Source organism: Xiphophorus couchianus, chromosome 9 (assembly GCF_001444195.1).
Source record: "Xiphophorus couchianus chromosome 9, X_couchianus-1.0, whole genome shotgun sequence".
NCBI lineage: Eukaryota > Metazoa > Chordata > Actinopteri > Cyprinodontiformes > Poeciliidae > Xiphophorus > Xiphophorus couchianus.
Window position 1 is genome coordinate 19,893,627 of NC_040236.1, and position 22,411 is coordinate 19,916,037.

The 22,411-nt window shown below is 42.7% G+C and overlaps 1 protein-coding gene across 3 annotated transcripts in view; it reads left to right on the plus strand.

Moving 5' to 3' along the window:
• Positions 1–21,414, plus strand: part of usp24 (ubiquitin specific peptidase 24) — a 38,404-nt gene extending 16,990 nt beyond the window's left edge. For all 3 annotated transcript variants that reach the window (XM_028027741.1, XM_028027742.1, XM_028027743.1), the window contains 38 exons: positions 324–432; positions 513–668; positions 751–848; positions 963–1,058; positions 2,705–2,927; positions 3,026–3,188; positions 3,273–3,434; positions 3,809–3,879; positions 3,973–4,133; positions 4,822–4,883; positions 5,014–5,205; positions 5,302–5,416; positions 6,372–6,516; positions 6,607–6,726; positions 6,817–6,942; positions 7,013–7,111; positions 7,215–7,297; positions 7,381–7,522; positions 7,610–7,729; positions 8,581–8,795; positions 9,350–9,474; positions 9,571–9,712; positions 10,871–11,021; positions 11,107–11,202; positions 11,291–11,394; positions 11,497–11,610; positions 12,826–13,033; positions 13,145–13,234; positions 13,404–13,506; positions 13,598–13,716; positions 13,812–13,925; positions 14,013–14,078; positions 14,155–14,221; positions 14,325–14,403; positions 15,337–15,412; positions 17,198–17,284; positions 17,383–17,493; positions 18,996–21,414. In XM_028027741.1, the coding sequence (XP_027883542.1) occupies positions 324–432; positions 513–668; positions 751–848; positions 963–1,058; positions 2,705–2,927; positions 3,026–3,188; positions 3,273–3,434; positions 3,809–3,879; positions 3,973–4,133; positions 4,822–4,883; positions 5,014–5,205; positions 5,302–5,416; positions 6,372–6,516; positions 6,607–6,726; positions 6,817–6,942; positions 7,013–7,111; positions 7,215–7,297; positions 7,381–7,522; positions 7,610–7,729; positions 8,581–8,795; positions 9,350–9,474; positions 9,571–9,712; positions 10,871–11,021; positions 11,107–11,202; positions 11,291–11,394; positions 11,497–11,610; positions 12,826–13,033; positions 13,145–13,234; positions 13,404–13,506; positions 13,598–13,716; positions 13,812–13,925; positions 14,013–14,078; positions 14,155–14,221; positions 14,325–14,403; positions 15,337–15,412; positions 17,198–17,284; positions 17,383–17,493; positions 18,996–19,058 (4,573 nt within the window). In that variant the 3' untranslated portion in view covers positions 19,059–21,414. The remainder of the gene's footprint in view (positions 1–323; positions 433–512; positions 669–750; positions 849–962; positions 1,059–2,704; positions 2,928–3,025; positions 3,189–3,272; positions 3,435–3,808; positions 3,880–3,972; positions 4,134–4,821; positions 4,884–5,013; positions 5,206–5,301; positions 5,417–6,371; positions 6,517–6,606; positions 6,727–6,816; positions 6,943–7,012; positions 7,112–7,214; positions 7,298–7,380; positions 7,523–7,609; positions 7,730–8,580; positions 8,796–9,349; positions 9,475–9,570; positions 9,713–10,870; positions 11,022–11,106; positions 11,203–11,290; positions 11,395–11,496; positions 11,611–12,825; positions 13,034–13,144; positions 13,235–13,403; positions 13,507–13,597; positions 13,717–13,811; positions 13,926–14,012; positions 14,079–14,154; positions 14,222–14,324; positions 14,404–15,336; positions 15,413–17,197; positions 17,285–17,382; positions 17,494–18,995) is intronic.
• The last annotated feature ends 997 nt before the right edge of the window (positions 21,415–22,411 follow it).

The window sequence follows — 22,411 nt, forward strand, 5'->3', positions numbered from 1 at the left end:
TCATTGGAAACTTTTTTTTTTTTTTACACAAATATGGAACAGTAGCTTAAAGTCACAATGTTTTCACCTTATAAATTTAGAACAAAGTTATAAAAAATTTACCCAGACTTTACATAGCAACATCATCCCATTAAAAATAGGAACAAGAGGTGGCAGCAAATTCACTTTTAAGCAGAATGCATCTGATAATGCCTTATGTTTAGTAGGTAATATATTGATAATAGAATAATAATGCAAGTTATGGAAACAGAAAGTTGAGTCTCCGTGGTTCAATTCAGACGCTGTTTTTCGCGTTAATTGTTATTTTTCTTTTTAACCTGTAGGATCATCCTCCGTGTGAGGAAGCTGCTGCTGCTAATTCCAACAGACCCCGAAGTGCAGGACGCACTCGACAACTTCGTTCCCAAAGAATCCAGCGTCTGGAGCCACCAGGTACCTGAGGGCATCTGATCAGATCTGGTCATCACACCTGTGAAGATCTCTACTCTAGTTTTTGTCTCTTCTGTTTGCAGAAAACCCTGTTCACCCTCGGCCAGGGTTCAGGCTCTCGCTCTCCGTCCGTGACGCCCAAGCAGCAGCATCAGCCCAGCGCCGCGTCCATCTTGGAGTCGCTTTTTCGATCCTCTGCGCCCGGCATGTCCACCTTCAGAGTGCTTTACAATCTGGAGGTACGCAGGCATCTGCTCCTTTTAGCGAACCCGAGTTCAAACCTCGGGTTGCCTCATCGTTTCGTCGTCTGCGTGTGTTTAGGTGTTGAGTTCGAAGCTGATGCCGACGTCAGACGATGAGATGGCCAAAACCAGCAGCAAGTCCTTCTGTGAAAACTTCCTCAAAGCAGGAGGCCTGAGGTAAAACAAACTACTTTTCACTCTCCGGCCGTCTAGTCAGGCTGCGTTACATTCCGTCACCGTGTTTTTGCCGTTTTCGGTCCTGACGGCGACGTTTCCGTGTTCTTCCTGCAGTCTGGTGGTGAATGTCATGCAGAGAGACTCCATCCCGTCCGAAGTGGACTACGAGACCCGACAAGGTGTCAACTCCATCTGCCTTCAGCTGGCCAGGTGAAGGGAATCTGTCGAAAAATATTTTTCACACGGGCACAGCACATCAAAACCCGTTTTGTCAGGGTTTCAACCTTTTTCATTTCATTTTTTTCATTTCTTGAAAGTTCTTGAAACTGACAAAGTAGACATTTTTGTCATATTTGCTTTATGTCACAACATAGTGCACAAAGGTTGAATAGTGGGAAAATGAACATGTTTTTTTTAAGCAAATTTCAGCACAGATTAAATTATGATCATTTGTTTTTTAAGTTTTAACTCGGGTTCGTAATGGGATGTAGATCTAAACTTTGACTAGGTCACTGTAACACAACGATATGCTTTGATCCAAACCATTCCATGGTGTCTTCGCTAATCAGTCAACCACGTTTATTTGTATATGGAAAAAGTGCACAGTGCAGTTTTCTGGAAGTTTGTTCCAGATTTGTGGTGCATAGAAGCTGAATACTGTTTCACCATGTTGGGTTCTGGGGCTGCAGAACCAGAAGATCCCATATGTTCAGTGTTTCAGGTCTTTAGTTGTGTGTGTGCAGAATTTTCCTGCAGCGTCACCTTGTTTATCTCGCTCCAATATCCAACAACTCTGACCGGCTCTGGTTTCCTTGTTTCCTGGCGGTTCTTTCTTCAGGCAGTGCTTTTTTATTTTTGCTTTCTCACACATAACGTTCTGTGTATAGGCCAAAGATTTTCCATTCGAAGCTTCTTATGGGTCTCCTGCAACAATGGCTGTCATCCCACTCCTCCATAAATCCGGCGTTTTATGGAGGAGTGTAAAACCGCTAGTTGTCAACATATTTTCCTATCCAGGCTGTAGATCTCTGCACCTCCTCCAGAGTTACTAACGCTAGTTCTCTTATTTAATTATCTTTTTTTGTTGTTTTTTTTTTTGTTTTTTTTTTGCCTCGTCTGTCAATTTGGTTAAAAAACTTTTCCTGGACGGTGCCGTATTTTTTCATTTTTTTTGGATTTATGATTACAGTAGTTCTTCTCTACAGCTTTATCCCTGTTGGTCAAACGCATGCAATGGAGATAAAGCAGACTGAAGGTTTTGGTTGTAACATTGTACTATGATTATTCTGATGATTAATCATTCAATCAGATTTTAAAAATCAGCACATTCTACAGATTTTCAATTTAACACTTGGACCTCTTTTTTTTTTACACAATATGAGGGATGCATTAAAACATGCAAATAATTAAATTACTTGACTTTTTTTTCTCCATCGTCTAAAATGCATTCTATTTGTGTACGCTTGTATCAAAGAATGCATCTGCAGCTACAAAATATACTGTACTCATCTGTTTATTTTTTTAGATTAATAATTGGATAGCAAAAGGTGTTGTTTTTTTTTTTGCTTTAAGAGTTTGTAAATTGCAGTTAATGATTAATTGATTACTAAATTAGTTGGCGATTATTTGAGTAGTTGATTAATCACCATTAATTTGATTAATCGTTTCAGCCCTAATGGATCCTAAGCGTGTCTCCAACAACAATGCTGACATGCTATAAGCAAAATGCTGCATCTTTACCCATCTTAACTCAAAGCTTGTGTAATTGTGTGTTATTGATATATGTGATGATGTATTTTGTAGCGTCACGTTCCTGCTAAACCATCAGATTTCTTTTTTTTTTTTTTTTTTGGCAGGTTCCTCCTGGTTGGTCAGAGTATGCCTATGGCCCTGGACGATGACGTCATCAGGGACGGCGACGCGCTGTCGTCCCGGCCGTTCCGTAACGCGGGGCGGACGGGTCGGCAGCTGTCGCTCTGCGGGACCCCAGAGAAGTCCTCCTACCGGCAGATGTCTCTGTCCGAGCGCTCGTCCATACGGGTGGAGGAGATCATTCCTGCCGCTCGCGTTGCCATTCAGGTGCTGGACTGAAACCTTTCCCTGAGAGAAAAGAAAAACGTATTTTATCACACAGAATGCGGTTTTCTTTATGTCCACATTTCTTGATGCTTGTCTAGACCATGGAAGTCGGGGACTTCACCTCCACCGTAGCCTGTTTCATGCGTCTCACCTGGGCTGCTGCCGCCGGCCGACTGGACCTCGTTGGCAGCCAGCAGCCAATCAGAGAAACCCACAGCGCGCTGCTGCCGCAGGGAGTCCGCACCAGAGTCAGCAGCACTGGTGGGAAGGAAAACTATAAAAAGAAATATGTATCAGTAAGTCTGATAAGCATGCCTTGTGAGATTGTTGCTCATGCCTCTGCAGGAAGCAACTGCAGCTCCAGCAGCGAAGGCGAGGCCACCCCGACCGCGCTGCATGCTGGGATATGCGTCCGACAGCAGAGCGTCTCCATCAAGGACGCCATCATCGCCCGCGAGGCTCTGTCACTACTGGTTACCTGTCTGCAGCTACGCTGCCAGCAGATGTGTAAGCGGCTTCAGTGCATTATCTCAGTTCCTCCTTAAAGATGCGATCGCAGCTATTAATGCAAGTTCACTTTCCGTATTCGTAAATGCTGCAATTTTCACAGACTCTATTGCAAGTCGGACCGATCGCCTCAATGTTTTCTGTTTCCTTTTTTGCTGACCAATCATTACAGCTCTGCTGAATTCTGACCAATCCTCTTAGCCTCCTTCAAATTTTACTTCCTGTTTTATGACTTTCTTGAAAGCTGATCCTGCAAGGTTTGCAAAAAGCACTTTGAGAAGTTCGGATCATTCTGGAGGGACTGAGTTGTGATGCTGCAGGCTTTGGCATCTTAAAAAGAGACTTTACACGCTGTGCTTTTTCTCTCTCTACAGCTTCCTTTTACACCCTTCCTTCCGTCAGCGATTTCATTATCGATATTCTGCTGGGCTCTCCCAGTGCAGAGGTAATCCTCACTCTGAAGAAACTTCAAAGGAAAAAAAAATCGTCTCTGCGCCGTCACGACGATTATAAAAGTTCTGCTTCCACCTCCTTTCAGATCCGCCGCGTGGCCTGCGATCAGCTGTACACGCTGAGTCAGTCCGACACTTCGGCCTTCCCTGAAGTCCAGAAACCCAACCTGTTCCTACTCTCGGTCATCCTGACCGCCCAGCTGCCGCTATGGAGCCCCACGTCTGTCATGAGAGGCGTCAACCAGAGGTACCAAAGCAAGAAACACGGACAGAACGTCAGAACATTGTAGACGTTTAATGCAGGGCTACAACCAGTGATTATTTTAGTTATTCATTAATCTATTATTATTATTATTCTGACAAGTAAAAGGATGGTAACACACATTCTGTACATATTTTAATTTAAGCCTTTTTAAATATAATATTAGGAATACATTAAACGATGCAAATAAGTAATTAAATTAATTTTTTAAAATAAAAAAATAAACATTTTATTACCTAAAATGCACGGCCTGATATTTTGTAGCAAAGGATGCAACAAAAAACATACTTAACATCAAAACAGTGTAAAGTTGATCTGTGGATTATTTTTATGAATTAACCAATTAATAATTGGACAGCAAAAGGTGCCAAGTAGGACTTTTTTATTTTTTTTTTTACATTATTTGAACCGGGTGAAGCTAAAATTCCCACTTCAGTTTTGCGTAGAACATATTTACAGACAAATGGGTTTTTTTATCTTGAATTCTAAATGTTTCTTTTTTTGGCCTACTTGCTGTTCTGAGCTTGTTGTTCTTTCAGAAACTGGCCTTTTTTTGAGTATACCGTATACTGTTAACGATTAATCAACTACTGAATTAGTTGACGATTACGTCAATAATTGATTAATCACGATTAATCCTATTAATCATCTCATGTTGACTCCTTCTCCTCAGGTTACTCTCCCAGTGCACTGAATATTTTGACCTGAGATGCCAGCTTCTGGATGACCTTACCTGTAAGTAACTTCCATCAGGCAAAAAAAAATAAAATTTTTTGTTTTGTTTTTTACCAGATGAAAGAGTTTCTGATTGAAATCTTCCCGACTTGCTTATCAAAGATTTGTTCTCTCTCCCGATGTGCCTCAGCCTCAGAGATGGAGGTATTGAAAGTGAGCGCGGCCAACATGCTGGAGGACGAGATTTCTTGGCTCGACAACTTTGAGCCCAGCTGGAGCTCAGAGATGGAGACCAGCGAGGCAGACAACATCCTGCTGGCAGGACACCTCCGACTCATCAAGACCTTGCTGTCTCTGTGCGGAAATGAGAAAGAACACCTCGGTTAGTGGGCTTTGCGCCCCAGCGATGCTCGTCTGCAGCTCAGTGTTTGTTTTTTTAATCATTATCCGGTGACGTTTTGGAACTCTTCCTCTCCAGGTCCATCTCTGATCCAGCAGCTGCTCGATGACTTCCTGTTTCGAGCGTCTCGCATCATCATCAACAGCTCCAACCCGACGCCCTCTCCAGCCCCAAGCCACGACTTCCACCCCAAGTATGAAAATTAGATTTCTCCCTTCTTCTTCTTCTTCTTTTCTTTTGACTGACAAAAAAAAGGAAAAATTAGAGAAAAAGAATCTTTTGTTATAGACTAACCCTTTCATTTCACATCGATATAAAGATTTGATTTGAATTGTCCAATAATGGGCTCTGTTTAGTGATTGTCTGAACTTTTATTAAATACAAATTAGGAACTGCCACCATCTCCATCCAGCCTGAAAACAAATCTACCAAACGGATGTGTTCCAATAAAAATCTGACAGTAATACCTCAGCATATTACTTTTCATATTTCTTTTTCTTTTTTTTCATAAAATTACATGTTTCGCCACTAGTTGGCAGCAGAGCTCTTGTTGGGCTCTAATCTGACAAATTCCACCCCCACTAACAAATCACCATGCACTTCACACATTTTATTTTATAAACAGTCTCTGTCTTGTAGAATACGGACTGTTATTGTTGACTGTTGTTATGAGCAAAATGGCATAAAAATATAAAAAGACAAAAAAAAAAAAAAACCAGGTGCAAATGGGGAAACGAGCTGCAAACACATGTAAAAAACAAAGGCAACAGAAAAGCGAAGCAAACAAATAAATGCTGCAAGAACAGAAAGCAGAAGCAAAAATAATCAAGCATACACTAAAGAAATGATATTTAATTGCATTTCAGTCAATACCATTTTCATTTTCTCATTTAAAAATCGAATTGAATTATTTGCTCATTTGCATATTGTATGTATTTCTAATATCGTATGAGAAAAAGCTTATGTTGGTGAAAAATCTGTAGTGTGCCAATGTTTTTTTTTTTATCCAATTAATTTATAGAATGACCAGTTTCTAAGATATGCGTTAATTGCAGGCAGCCCTACTGAGAATCAGCAGTAAAACTAAAAGATGTGTGTGTGTGTGTGTGTGTGTGTGTGTGTGTGTGTGTGTGTGTGTGTGTGATCAGGTGCAGCACGGCTAGCAGCAGACTGGCAGCCTACGAGGTCCTGGTGATGCTGGCGGACAGCTCGCTCTCCAACCTGCGGCTCATCACCAGAGAGCTCCTGTCCATGCACCACCAGTCAGATCCGTCACTCTGCAAGGAGTTTGACGTAAGATGGCCGCTCAAAAAAACATTCGAGGAAAGGGAAAGGAGGTTATTATTTGCTTATATTCATTTTGTAACTCGCGACTCTTGCCAGCATTTACCTCCCGTGGAGAGCCGGTCGGTCTCGGGTTTTGTCGGGCTGAAAAACGGCGGCGCCACGTGTTACATGAACGCCGTGTTCCAGCAGCTCTACATGCAGCCCGGCCTGCCTGAGGTACGCTGACCCTTCTTCCTCTGCCGCTTTAAATGTCATCCCAGCACAGCCGAGTTCGTTTTCAAACCGCGTGTTTGCGTTGCGTTGAAGGCCTTCCTGTCCATTGAGGATGACACAGACCAGCCTGAGGAAAGCGTCTTCTACCAGGTCCAGTCGCTGTTTGGCCACCTGATGGAGAGCAAGCTGCAGTACTACGTGCCAGAGAACTTCTGGAAGGTAACGTTTAAGCCGGAGATCGGGTTTTCCGCTCTTAGTCGATACACGCTGACGTCCAAGCCTGTTGCAGATCTTCAAGATGTGGAACAAGGAGCTGTACGTCAGAGAGCAGCAGGACGCTTACGAGTTTTTCACCAGCCTGGTGGACCAGCTCGACGAACATCTCAAGGTACTCCACACGCAGCTTCGGAACCCGACAGAAAAACCAGCAAAAAAAACTAGGAAGTATTCACGTTTTGAACAACCTAACTCTCAACGTGTCTTTCCTGCAGAAAATGGGGCGGGAGCAAATCTTCAAAAACACATTTCAGGGAATTTATTCCGACCAGAAGATTTGTAAAGATTGTCCACACAGGTCGGAGGCGCAATCTCTACCTTTACAAGATTTTTATTTTTTGTTTATTTTGGTGCTTAAGATATTAATGTTTCCTTCCGCAGATATGAGCGTGAGGAAACATTCATGGCCTTGAACCTCGGCGTGACTTCATGTCAGAGTTTGGAGATTTCGTTAGATCAGTTTGTCAGAGGAGAGGTGCTTGAGGGCAGCAATGCATACTACTGTGAAAAGTGCAAGGAGAAGGTTGGTGTTTTGCCCTGACCTCATTGACTCTGCAGTATTCCTAGACGCTGAAAGGTTTGTGTGTGTGTGTGTTTCTTGTCTGCGCAGAGAACCACAGTGAAGAGGACATGCATCAAATCTCTACCCAGCGTTCTCTGTATCCACCTCATGCGATTCGGCTTCGACTGGGAAAGCGGGCGATCCATAAAATACGACGAGCAGATTAGGGTAAGAAGACTTTTTTGTTTTTTTTACTTTAAAAAGGTGTCTTAGAATTTAAAAAAAAAAACAACAAACTTTTCTTCTTGTGATTTTAGCCCCGGAAATCTTCAACTTGAAAGTTTTGCGTCCTTAAAAAGTCTTAAATTCATGTATATAAAAATGTTAATCACAGATCTTACATTTTGTTGTGGTAGGATTATGTAATCTTGTTTATTTTTCTGTCAGGCAAAAGTTTGAGTCACCCACAGACATTTTCATTGCATTCTGTGACTTAATGTTGTTGAGGCTACCGCTGATTAGCTGCTAATATCCCATGGTAACTAGCTAACTTCTTTTTGCATCTATCATGGATAAGTGCAGATTTATTGCCACCGGCTCTCTTCTGTTGCCAGCCCATGCAATGCTAAGGACATTCTGTGAAAAAAAACCTGGAATTACAGGGGTTAAGCCTGTAGTGTGAGAAGAACAAATCTGCTGCCAGTAGTGACAAGCAGACCGCAGAAATATCACGGTTTTGTGCCTGTGGCGTGGCTACAGCTTCCCAGAAAACCGTCAGTGCTGCTACTACTGGCACTGATCTAAAAGCAGCCTTTTGTGCGACGCAAACTCTGAAGTCAGAGTACTAAACACGATGGTCCAGCACCTGTTGAACAATTTTATTTCAACAAAATTGTCACGATGGAGCGAAATACAGCTGGAGGAGGAGAAAAGGAGACGGAAGAAGATTAAAAACAATTGGAAAAAATGTCTCTGTCTTAAATTTCATTCATGATGGTCTTCTAAAGTCTTAAAGTTGAGTTGGTGAATGCTGCAGAAGCTCTGCTGCTCTGTGACCTGGCTGTGTGTGTGCCTTCCAGTTCCCCTGGGTGCTGAACATGGAGCCCTACACCGTGTCCGGAATGGCCCGGCAGGACTGCAGCGGGGACGGGGCCGAGGGCCGAGGCGACGGCTCCTCGGGAGGATCCCCCAGGAAGAAAGTTACAATTTCAGAGAACTACGAACTCGTGGGCGTTGTGGTCCACAGTGGCCAGGCGCACGCAGGACACTACTACTCCTTCATAAAAGACAGACGGTAAGACTCTGGTAGTGTAGTTTTCCATGGCAGAGTTTAGAAAGTCCCGCTTTGGGTGCCTGAACACACCGTCTGCGTTCCTGTGGGCTGCTTTAGGTGGTAAACCTCTCCAGATGTTTGGCTCTGGAAGACAAGAATGCTGACTGGGGTGGTGGATTATAATGAGGCCACAGATGGCTGAGGATTACATGCACCTCCTATTAAACATGAGTTTGTCTTAACCTTTATGTCTCGTAATGACTTTTTCCATAACATTAAGAAAGAGTAAAATCAAGAGACTAAAAACATTTAGCCAGAAACGACAAGTTTCTGCTAAAAAAGTATATTTGGGCTGCATGACGGCAGGGAAACATGTCATTGTGTTACAGTTAAAACCATGTCAATAGTATCTATGCGTATCAATAGCAGTATAAAAAGTAATATTTGCACTACTTTGTGCATTAAGTAGTGCAATTAAAGTATAATCAAATGTAGTATTTTGATTAGAACTATTTCAGTGCAAAAAAAGACATTGTGATTATTATTTATTTTTATTTGTCGCGTGTTTCTTGCAGCGGAAACGCTCGTGGGCGCTGGTACAAGTTCAACGACAACGTAGTGGAGGAGTTTGATATGAACGACGAGACTCTGGAGTACGAGTGTTTTGGCGGAGAGTATCGCCCCAAGGTTTACGACCAGTGTAAGTTTCTGCTGATCCTTTTCATTCGTTGTTTTGTTTGTTTTTTCAGTAGAATGTCTTATGACCATAAATAATCGAGGAAACCTGATTTTTCAGCCAACCCGTACCCCGATGTGCGAAGGAGGTACTGGAACGCCTACATGCTGTTTTACCAGAAGATCAGCGACCAGAACTCGCCTGCCCTGCCGAAGAAAAGCCGAGTCAGCATCATGAGGCAGGAGGCGGAGGATCTTTCCCTGTGAGTCGTCGCCATGGTTTCTCCAGTCGCTGTTGTTGTCGTAGCATTAGCCAACATTAGCCGCTCTGTGGTGCAGCAGTAGCCAGTGTTATGGAGCTGCGAGGAAAGGAGGACATGGTTGACATTTACTTATTTGTTCTAATTTTATGACGTTTCAACCGCAAGATAAAAAGAAATGCATCTCCACTTAATGCTGCCATCACCATGTTTCGTAGTGAGACATGTTTGTTGAGATTAAAGTACATACAGAAGAATGTGAAGGCAACTTGTTAGCACCATGTTTTATTTAGAGGTGTCAGAGTAATTGACACAAGAGTTTTCAGTTTAAAACCTGACAAATTGTGCAAAAGTAACTACTTTCGCAAGAAGTTACTTGGAAATTAATATTGTACTTCCTGCTTGTCTACCAAATGTTAAAACTGCTGCTTTAAACTGCAAAACATATTGTTCATGCACGGTAACTGTTACAGAAACATCAAATAAAGATTAGACACAATAGAGGGGAAACGATTAATCAGATTAATCACGATGAATTGCGATTAATCAATTTTTGAAATAATAATTAGTGATTGATTAATCGTGAACTATGATATTCAGGCTTTAAAAAAGACAATTTGTAGTTAAGTAATTAAGCCAAAACTGGAAAAAATAAAATAAAATTGCATTCAAAGTAAAAAACAAAACCTTCTTTGTCAATAAATCAATTTTGTTTTGCAGAACTCTTCAGACGGCAGCTTTAGTTTCACCAGCTTCAAATTCTGTAAAAAAGACCAGATAAAACATGTTGCTGTCCAGTTATTGATCAGTTAATCCAGATCTACACTGTATTGATGCAGACAAGCAGAAAGTGCTGAACTTTTCACATGTTGTTGTTTAAAGTATTTTTTAGCTGCAGATGCGTCATTTGCAACAATTGATCTACAAAATAAAAGATTTGGTTTTTTCTTCAAAAAAAGAAATGAAATTATTTATTTGCATTTTTAATGCATTTCTACTATTGTACAAAATTAGCTTATGTGGCAACATGAAATGAAAAATGTGCCCTTTTTAAAAAAAAAAAAAAAATCTGATTTATCATCGAGAGTGTGCAGTTACTAAAATAATCGTTCGCTGCGGCCCGAGACACAAACGGCTTTTTTAATGCTGCGTTGTTGCCAGGTCTGCCCCATCCTCCCCCGACGTCTCCCCCCAGTCCTCTCCTCGGCCCCTGAGGGCCAACAACGACCGCCTCACCCTCCTGACACGCCTGGTCCGCAAGGGTGAGAAGAAGGGCCTCTTCGTGGAGAAGATGCCCGCCAGCATCTTTCAGGTAAAACGCCTCAGCCTGACAGGTCAGTCACGTAGGGACGTTTTAAGGCGTTTATGCCAGGATTCCCTCGTTGTGCATTTTGCAGATGGTCAGAGACGAGAATCTGAGGTTCATGAGAAACAGGGACGTCTACAACAGCGACTACTTCAGCTTCATCCTCTCCCTGGCTTCAGTCAACGCAGTCAGTGTCTGATGAGGAAAACTCCACAGTTACAGATTGTGAATAAAACTTAACGTTATACAATAATCAGAAACCCTTTTTTCCGCAGACAAAACTGAAGCACCAAAACTACCAGCCTATGGCCAAAGAAAGCCTCCAGCTGGCCGTCCACTTTCTCTTCCACACCTACTTGCACACCAAAAAGAAACTCAGGTAATCGACCGCTGGCACGTGTGGCGACGCGTTTCTGTCAAGAAGTAGAGGAGTGAGCGTAAGAGAACTCGGCGTAGTTCACATTCTGCGTGTCTCCTGCAGGGTGGACACGGAGGAATGGATGGCGGCGGTGGAGGTGCTGCTGTCTAAGAGCAGTGAGGCGTGTCAGTGGATGGTGCAGTTCCTGGTCGGATCAGAGGGACGAGAAATCATCAGGTCATTTACCGCCTGGTGATGATGATGAGTTGTTAAGCATACCTCTATCAGACTAGGTGGTGCTAGACCACCTGTCCTTTTTTAATGTTGTTATTTTAATAATTAAAAGAATTTTGTTAAAGGCACTTAAAATGCATCCTGGTTTTGAGTAGATTTTTTTTTTTTTTTTTTTTTTTTTACCCCCTGTGGTCATCAGGGTTTACCCTTCATCAGGGTTCACTCCTGTGGGTGTCTTGTAGAGCTGGACAGCTGAAAAACTTCACATCACAATGTACATGTTTCATTGATAATTATTGATTAGTTTTGTGTAATTTAAATATCTGAAATGCGTCCAAACTGATGGCATGACCTTTCCTATTTTATCCTCATTTTTGAGACACGGTGGCAAAACTTGAAACTGCTGCTGTGTTAGTTACTCAACAGGTTGTTGCTAGGTAACCACAGGTTACTCAGCAGGTTGTTGTGAGTGAGTTAGTTGATGCCACCACCCTTGCTTAGCTGGCCGACTAAAGTCTTTCCTCTGCCTACATCCCCCAGAATGCTGTGCAGCTCCTGATCGGCATTCAGTGAATTTTCTGTATATCGAATATTGAGAGATAACTTCAAACCCAAATGTATTTATTTTCTTGGGAGTGTGTGTAAATTGGCAGTGACATTAAGACAATTGTCTGGAAGAGGCAATCAAAAATCCGCCGGCATTTCTGCAAGGTGCCCATTTAAATATCTGTGCACACCACTGCTACAGATTTTTTACATCCACCTCCTGCAGCTGTAGTTAACATGCTAACATGCTCAATAGTATGCGATATCCTCATTCTGTCTGCATCTGGAGTCGGAATGTAGCAATGGCGTCTCAAACCCATTCGCGTGTGCGTGGTTCTCGTCTCCTGGATGCCGATTGGCTGAAACAGCAGGGCCGGTCTCTGGAATGTAAACATCCGGAGCCGGAGGACAGTTTCCTGAAACACGGGGGTTTGTAGAGAAATGCGTCAGGGATTTGACTGTCCTGCCTTGTAATCATGGGGTGATTGTTTTATTCGCACGAGCGATTGGCTGCTGAGCATCGCATGTTGACGCACCGGGAACGCCTTCTGGCAAACGGTGCCAGATCCTGGAATGTGTCCTCAAGGCCAAAAGCAGTAAAACAGAAAGAAGAGAAAAAAAAACAGAAGGAAAGAAGGGATTTCTGGCTTATTGTTGACGTCTCTGCTGCAGGGTTTGTCTGCTGGAGTGCAGCGTTCGGGAGGTGAGGACGGTGGTGGCGTCCGTCCTGGAGAAAACTCTGGAGAGCGCGCTGCACTTCGGAGACCCGGGCCTGGACAGCCTGACCGACGCCTTGCTGTCGCTGCTGGACAAAGACGTTCCTGAGAACGTGAAAAACTGTGCCCAGTACTTCAACCTCTTCAGTAACTTTACCCAGAGGGTAATTCTTCACTGCAGTGTGAACTTTTAAAATATTTGTGAGATTTTAAAGAAATGATGATAATAATAACATCCTCACAGAGAGTTTTAAAAAAAATGAATGTCTGTTCAGGGTTGCGGTCCCTGCCAGCTGCTGTTGAAGCACTCAGCCTACCGTCGGATGCTCATCTTCCTGTTGGGACCCAACAGGCAAAACAACCAGGTATTACTCTACACCAGTTTTGCCATCGTTGGTAATTTCAATTCTAAAATATTATGATTTTGACATTTGCTCCAACTTCCTCTTCTGCTGCTGCTGAGCGATGGAAGCTCTGTAAAATGTTGGGTTCAGGGTTGCAGGCGTCCTAAGTTGACTCTTGTCGTTCTTCCAGAACCGGCGGTGGAGTCCAGCTCAGGCCCGGGAGTTCCTCCACCTCCACAGCAGCCTGGCGCTCATGACGCTGCACTCTGACCTCAGCCCCCAGCGGACCCTCGGTGAGCCACCTTCTGGTATTTGAATCTCTAGATTCCTTCTCCTTCGTCTCTCGTCGGACGGTCGGTTTTTATTCGTTTCGCCCCTCCGTAGCTCCTGGGGGATCCAAGCTGCCCGCGAGTAGCGTCCACTCCTCCGGCCCGCTCCTCCCGCTGCACTCGGACATTCTCGCATCTCTCTTCACTCCGGAGGGACAGCCTTACCTTCTCGAGGTTAACGAATCATATTTGACTTTGCTGAACGGGCCAGAAAATGTGAAGCTCTCTGACTGATGCGCTGCTGTTTTTTCGCCGTGAACCCCCTCCAGGTGATGTTTGCGATGCGCGAGCTGTCGGGGCCTCTGTCTCTTCTGATAGAAATGGTCACCTACTGCTCATACTGCAACGAGGGCTTTTCGCTGGGAGTGCTGCAGCTACTCAAGGTACACCACACAATCTTTAAAGAAGAAAAACAAACAAAAAAAATTGATGCCAATTTAGTAAATATTGATATAAAACCTTTAAAACAGAGTCAGATGGAGACGGCTCCGCCTCACGAGCTGAAGAACGTTTTCCAGATGCTGCAGGAGATACTGGTGAGCGTCACTTTCGTCACTCTCATCACCGTTTGGTTTTCACCCGCGTTAACCTCCAGCGAATCCTTCATCTCAGGTTGTTGAAGACCCTCTGCAGTCCCAGAGGCTCAAGTACGCCTTTGAGTCGGACAAAGGCTTGTTAGGTAAGGAGGGGCGGTCGTGGTCGTTGTTATTTACTGGCTTAAAGTCACGACTGAAAGCATCGTAGCTTGTGAGAAAAACTAACGCCACGCTGTCGCCTCTCAGCTTTGATGCACCAGAGCAACAATGTGGACAGCAGGCGCTGCTACCAGTGTGTGAAGTTCCTGGTCACATTAGCTCAGAAGTGAGTATGCAGAGGTTCGAACTGATTATTTTAGCTAGACAGGTGTCCTCTTTTTTTAAAAAGAAAAGTAAAAAAAAAAAAAAAAAAAAGGGTAAAATTGGTAGACGCACACAGTCTTCTACAATTCAAGTAACATAATTTCCTTTTTTGCTTGTAAGCGAGGAATTAGTTATTTTCCTGTGCACAGCAGCAGCTGATGGGAGCGTTACTCAACGCTTTGCAATAGGGCTGAAACAATTTATTGTATTATTAGTGATGAATTCATTTCTTAAAATAATCAACAACTAATTTAGTCATTAATTATTTACAGGAGTATGCAGACTGTAAAGTATGCCATTTTCTGACCCAAAAAAAAAAAAAAACACTCCCAGAGCAGTAATTAAGCCAAAACTGTACAAAAAATGTAAATATGTTCTACCAAGAACTCTTTGAGTGTCATAGTTTTAGCTCATTAAAAATATGTAAAATTCTCCTATTGAGCACCTCCAGTTATTTATCACTTTATTGAAAAAAAAAAGTCTATTCTCAGAGGGTTTACTTAAGTATTTATTTCTTATTTATTTATCTGCGAATGCGTCCTGTGCTGCATTATTGCATTTTAGGCTATAAAATGTTTTATTTTCCTATTTTGAAAAAAAATATTAAATTATGTTTATTGCATTTTTTTTGTTGTTGTTTACATATTTTTAATGGTGTATAGAATAAGAAACTCTGCAGAACTTTGCGTTGCATATAGTATCCGGTACTTTCTCTGGCATCACATTAAAGTGACGTAAAACAATTTTAAGAGACGCGAAGCCATAACTTTTTTGCAATATCTTGATAAGTGTAACCAGCCACTTCCTTATTGTATTGTGTTAAGTAAACAACATCCTTCACTTCTATTCGCTCAATGATTGTCATCCTCCATTTGTTGTTTCTTTTTTGTTACAGGTGTCCTCCAGCCAAAGATTACTTCAAAGATTTGTCTGGCCACTGGAGCTGGGCCGTACAGTGGCTGCAGAAAAAGGCAGGCTTGTTGAATCATTCTTATAGAAATGTACAATAATAGGATCTTTTTATTTTTTATTATTGCTCCGTTGGAGTCTCTTCCATGTGTTGTGGTTTTATTCGAAGCAAACAGGAACTGAGAGGAAACTTTTACCTTAAACCAGTTGCTCCAACTCCCAACTTTTGACTGACTCCTGCAGATTAAGCGTCCAAGTCAAAAGTTTTTAGTTCCTGATCTTAAATCATTTCACATTAGGTGAATTACAAAAAAGAAAATCATAACGACACATCATCCAACAAGAATCTTTATCTTTAACGGCATATCTGACTCAACAGTAGAGTTTGCTTTAGTGCCGGCCCAAGGTTGGCATGTTTCTCTCTGTTTTGATGTGACTTATTGATGATGCATCCTATAACAAGGTACAGCGCGGGTGCAGTTAATGGCGTGTTGCTTTTCTGCTTCAGATTGTTGGCGCTTGGCTTCGACTGTCATAAAATGCAGTGATTAGTTTTTCAGCGTGAGCAGAGCACTAAAGAGCTGCTGCAGTCGCTCTTATGCTGTGAATTTGATTGTAACACATCAAAAGGCTTAGGTTTAAAGCAGAGAACCAGATTTCATAAAAACAAAGAGCGGTGCATCAACCATGAAACGTTTTGTAAGACATAAACGCAAAGACTGGTGGAGATCGTTGGGAAATGACTTCGTGTCCTGGTGGATTTAAAATAAGAACAAATTACTTCTTAGAAATGAGAGTTTTCATCGACCTTGACGAGAGACGACGGCGCCGCCGCAGGAATTAAGTCGGGTCAGGAGGTTCTGTTACTGATCATTTTAAATATTAGTATAAAAATGTAAGCAGGGTTCGTATGGGTTCTTGAAAATGCTCAAATTTCAAGAACGTCCTTGAAAGTGCTTGATAGTCAAACTCCAGAGTTTTGTAATAAAGCCTAATTTTGGAAAGTGTTATTTACAGTAGAAGCCAGATATTTAAAGATAATTTTTTAAAACCCTTTTTTTCCCCCCCCTCACTGTCTAAAGTTAAATCAGACCAAACTTCTCTTGTTTTTGGCCAGATAGAATTACCTTTTTTTTTTTCTTATTTGATCAATGCCAGTAAACCGATCTGGAACATCTTTTTTTTCTTCTTCTTCTTTTTTGTGACTTTCTTGAACCAGTCAGGTGTACAGAGAAAGTGTGAGACATTTCGAAACAGAAAACTTTGTTGTGTTTTACTTTATCTTGTGGAATACAATCACAAGATATTATTAATAACAAATATAAATGATTAGTAATAATAATTTAATATTAATAATATACATCTTTTTTAGTTCATTTGTATTGTTTTTATCTCCAATATGTGGCTCTGAAAAAGTTTGAAAATTTACCATAAAAATCCTAGAAGATGGCTAGAATTATACTGTGGAAAAAGTGTACAAACCCCATTTAAAACATTATTTTTTAGGTTTTTATTTCTCAGTTTGACTTTTTTCTAAAAGCTGTCATTTTAGACGGGTTTTTTTCTATAGTCTATATTCCAGTACTTGTTTCTCAGTAATATCTATCATCTCAGTGTGATGCACAGTTCAGCTAAACCTCCAGCAGCTGTTAATTTGCCACGACGTTGAGCATCGTGCTGCGTTTAGGTCCCGCGTGTTCGCCTTTTCTGTTGAGATTATTTCTGCTTTAGTTGAAATGAAGCAGAGTTTTGTTTGTGTGTGTGTGTGTGTGTGTGTGTGAGAGAGAGAGAAAGAGAGAAAATCTAAATATCTAATGTAAGAAATCCTTTTCTTTTGCTCCCTGCAGATGACTGAACATTACTGGACTCCCCAGAGTAACGTCTCCAATGAGACGTCCACCAATAAAACCTTCCAGCGCACCATTTCTGCACAGGTACTCACACGCAAAAACCTCATCAGCAGTCACACCTGCTCTTCTGCTGCCTTGTCAAACCCACGTCTGTGTGTGTGTGTGTGTGTTAACACCTGCAGGACACCTTGGCCTATGCCACGGCATTGTTAAATGAGAAGGAGCAGTCTGGCAGCAGCAACGGCTCCGACGGCAGCCCGGCGAATGAAAATGCAGAGCGCAGCCTCCGACAGGTAGTCATCATCATCATCATCAACAACAACCCCGCTGGCTGCTCAGAGCAGCGGGGCTCTGAAAATGACTCATGCTGTGTCGGCGGCTCACATTCAGCTCACACAGCCAGGAAGAAGAGGGGAAACAATGGAATAAAAATGGCTGAGCTCACTGGCTTCTGTGGAAAGATTAGAGGAGGCAGATTGTTTCCTCCTACGGTTGTTATTAGCCGTGGATTGGAAGCCGTTTTCTTTCTTCTGACTCTTGTCAGCATGCCTACACGGGATCGTCGGGAGGCTTTTTGTTCTTCTGGTATGAATAGAACACACAATGAGTGGGTTGGATTGAAATTATAATCCTGGTGTCACTGCCTAGCTCATGGAGGCTTTATAATTGTTTTTCCAGTTCTTGCCTTCAGAAATAGAGAAACGTATCCGCGCTCCTGGAAGTTTTAAGTTTTATTGGGGTTTGACGTGAAAGCGGCACAAAGTAGTGCACTACTGCGAAGTGGAAGGAGCGTGTTGGATGATTTTCAAAGGCAACTTGTTGCTAAGCCTGACACGGATAAATTAAAATGAGCTCCATAATTCCCGTTCTGATGAGTCACGATTTTTGAAGGGCAGTTTTGTTTACAGAGGCTTCAGAATCCATTTTATTTGTGGTTTTTGGTTGCGTGTGGTTTTTATTTCTGTTTTATTTGTTTTTGTTGTTCGTTGTCTTCTAATTTGAATATTTGATGTGTTTTCCGCTTCCAGTGTGGAGAGTTTTGTTCAAAATTAGAGTGTATTAATCTGAGAGGGCAGACTTGCATTATTATGCTACGGTTAATATATTATTAGAAAATGGTCTCGAAACAACAATATTATCATTTATCGCAATACTTTCTGGGACGATTTATCGTCTAGCAAAATTCATTGTAATAGGCCTTGGACTTCGATTGTTAATATATTACTTGAAAATCTCAAAATAACAATATTATCGTTTATTGCCATAATTTCTGGGACAATTCATTGTCTGGTAGAATTTGTTTAGTGTGTCAGATCTAGTTGCTGCATTTTATTAATTAGAATTAGAATAAAGTGGACTTTCAGTTCATGCCACACCACTCCCAATTCCTGGTTGTAAATTTGTGAGATGTTACAGATTACCCTTAATCCACCTACTCTTCGTGAATTGTCATACAACAAGAGTACGTCAGAGGCTTATTCAGTACCGCTGTAAAACAGACTGCTACAGGAAATCCTTCCTCCCCAGCGCTACTAGCACCACTTTGAAGAGCCTTACATAATGAGCTACAGCATTTTAATTTCCCTTTGTGATAAACAATTTTTAAATTAAATTAAACACTTCAAGATTCTACCTCACTGTTGGGCACTACTTTAATTGGTCTCTACAGAACTCCAATAAAATACTTTAAAGTTGCAGCTGCAGACATGAATAAATAAAATATATGAATGCTTTATCGAGACACAATAAGTGGTTCTGTGAATACGTTACATTTCTGCCTCCTTCTCTCCCGCAGGGCTCGGAGTCTCCCATGATGCTCGGCGATTCAAAGAGCGATCTAGAAGACGTGGACTCTTAACTCCTCCGGCTGGCGGGATGACTCCGGCGGCGGGGCGGCATCGGGTCCAAGCGGCCGGGCCGGGTCGGAACGGCCGGCGCCGTGCCTCTGATTGGACAGGACTCTCGGAACTCCACAGGAAGCCAATCAGGACACTTTATCTCGGTCGCCAGGGCAACCAAGCAGCTGCGAATAAATCATGAACTACTTCCTGTCAGAGCGGCCAAGGCGACAAATTCTCATTAAAAACCACAGCCGATCGGGTCGGGAAAAGCGCGCTCAGCGGATAACTTCAGTTTATCCTTCTTTTTTTTTTTTATTCACTCGTAACGACGTGGAGTTGGAGGACGGGCTCGGGTGGTGTTTTATCGACGCTCTGCTCATGTTTGCCAATGTTTTTTTTTTTTGCGACGGGCTTTATTCACTTTGTAATTAAGATTTTTGCTCCATATGTGTAATTTTCAGTGTAAGATAATATTTTAAAGTCTTCTCCTCCACAGCCATGCAAAATGAAGGAGGCGACCGCTGGAGCTGCTCTAGTGCGCGCGCCCACAGGAACTCACAGGCGCGCGCTTGTACAGAAACACCTCCACCCTCACGAGCTCCTGGGATGACGGGGCGGGCGGGCGGGCGGGGTTCAGTATGCACTTTATAGTCCAGCCCAGGCTATTGTGATGTACAGCAGGATGGGTCAGTTCCTCCAGAGCCACTCAGCGCTATTCTCTTCTGTTTGGGTTTTGTTTTTAACAATGTTTGCAGTGCCACTTACTCAAGCCGCTCTCCCTGTGACTGGACCTTTGACCCCGGAGCCACAGGGGACCCCTGTGGCTGTCAGGATCGGGACAGATCTCAAACTAGCAGTGCCATAGTCAGCACTCAGCCCAACCCCTCACATTTTGTATTTTTCTCTGCCCAGGACAGGGAGCCTCACGTGCCGATTTCTATTTTATTTGATTCTTTTCATCGCTACGTTTTGTTTTTTGTTTCGGATCTTCAGCCTTATGCAACCTGATCTGGACAGGCCACCGGTGCCGACTGAAGGGGAAGCTCAGGAGCACGTTTTTTTATTTTATTTTTATGTTTTACTGTTTTTTGCTTTCAGGTGCCAAGGGGTTACACATCCACAAACACACACATGCACAAGAGGAATGACTCATTCAGTACGCTCACATATATGCACATCAGTCCTTTTCACGTCGTTGTTACCAATGCTCTGGTGGCTTTCTTGCTTTGTCTGTCTGCCTTTCTCAACACTCACATGTAGCTTCTAGTGTTCACACTGCGTTACCTTCATCCCCTCACGCCCCCCAATCATCGGGAGTCTTAAAGTGCCTTAATCTCCTGATGGACGCCATCCTCACATGTTCAGTCAACGCCTTGCTTCATGCGCGTCTCCTGTAGGACTGCTACAGGCCTCCCTGTCACAGTCCGAACAGGGAAAGTCACCTCTGTGTGTCGTGATAAAGGATATTTGTGAATGTAGCTGATGGAGAGTGGGGGGGGGGGAGGAAGGAGTGTACACACACAGGGTTCTGGTGATGGTAAAAAAAACAAGAAACAAGAAAAATTAAAAACAAATAAATTGCTGCTTCTTTTCACTCTGTTTCCAGGCAGTAGAAACTGGCGTAGTTCAGGCGAACACCTTTCCACTCAGCTAGCTTAGCAGGTCAGCTATCAGCTTTAACAGGTCAAAGTTTACAGTGTGATGACCCCACGGTGTGAGGCAATCACGCGAACTGACATTTCTGTTGAACTGCTCGCGCCCCGCCACCCCTCCCTCCTCTCGGTCTCATTTGTTGTGAATGTCACGGCGTGCTGCTCCGGCACGTTTGCATGTGTGGTGGTGAAAGTTTGTGCTTTTTTTTTTTTTTTTCTTATTTTATTTTTCCTTCTTCTTCAGCGTGACGCAACAACAAAAAAAAAAAAATCACCCCCCCCCCGTGTTGTTTGCTATGTGATTCGGTATCATTAGCACTTACTGGCACGAGCGAGGCCGCTCCAACTTCGCGAGGAAGCTGCGTTTGCGGCATCGTGCCAAGCCGTAGCGTGGCCATGGCAACGCGGGCTGCGCCCACCTGAGGAGTGCGTCTCGTGCGCCCGGGCCTCCTCTGCACCAACACAACTATTTAAAGACAGGGCAGGGGGCTTCGAGACAGAGTCTTTTGTTTTATTGTGGGGAGGGAGGAGCAAGTGCGTGGGGTTGGGACTTGGCATCCGTACGGGGTTTTTACTGTGTTTTCGATTTTGAGAGTCCACTTCCGACAACGCAGCAATCTGTAACGCATGTTAAAACTCGATTTTAATTTGTACATCAGAGTTTGATTAAGGGGAAATTTGATATAAAATAAACTGGAATGCACAACCTTTTGTAAACGTAGTTTTCGTGCCATGTCTGCACATCGGCCTAATTCTTCATCTGACGATCATGGTAGAAACGACTCTCAAGGTTTTACACCTGGAGACACAAAGGGATCCTCTAAAGTTATGAATTTATCTAACTCTAACATCAAGTGTTCAAAAACATCCCACACTTTCCTTTCATATTAGGCAGAAGCAACTATTCATTGGTTTAACTTTTCAAATAAAGACTGGACACAATCATGTTGTTGTTGCTGAAAACAGACTAAATCCTTTTCAGTTTTCTTAAATCGAGCCCAAAAGAAATAAATTTGTAATCTGCTTGGCTTAGTGTCAATAAGGAAAACATGCAAAACACTTTTGAAGTTTTGGATCTACAATGGTTTAGACATTCCTACACTAGTTTTTTTTTTAAATTAAACATATTTCATTCTTAGCTTATTGGATAAAAAAAAATTCATAATAAAACAAATTTTAGTGATGTAAAAAGAAAGAAAAACTGCAATTATTTGGCAGATTTTTTTCAAAACCTTTTTTAGTTCGTTAGCCTGAATTTGGTTTCCAAACTTTCTGAATCACCTGGAAGAGTTCAGGAACAATCAAAGTAAAGATGTTTGGCCAATGCTACCCTGCTCCATGTTTGGCAAAAGTCAGTCACAACATAACTGTCACTCAGACCTACAGGCACAAACCAATCGAAAAAGGTGAGTTAAGAGGAAAGTATTATGTAACATTGACTTTTGGAGCTTTACATCATCTTATAATGTTAATCCCTCATCAAAAACATACCTGGAGAGTCGCTTTGATTCTTTCCTGCATGTTTGAGAAATCCTTTAATCTCTATGGCAACCATTCAGCTATACAAAACGTCTGGGTGGACCTAGCTCCGCCTTTGAGGACAAAGCTCCTCCTCAGAGCTGCAGTTTCCAAGCATCCGCCTCACAGCAGCTGAGCCCCACTCAGCTCCTTCAGACTAGCCAGCAGCACTTAGCAAACACCTGGTGGAGCTGCACATC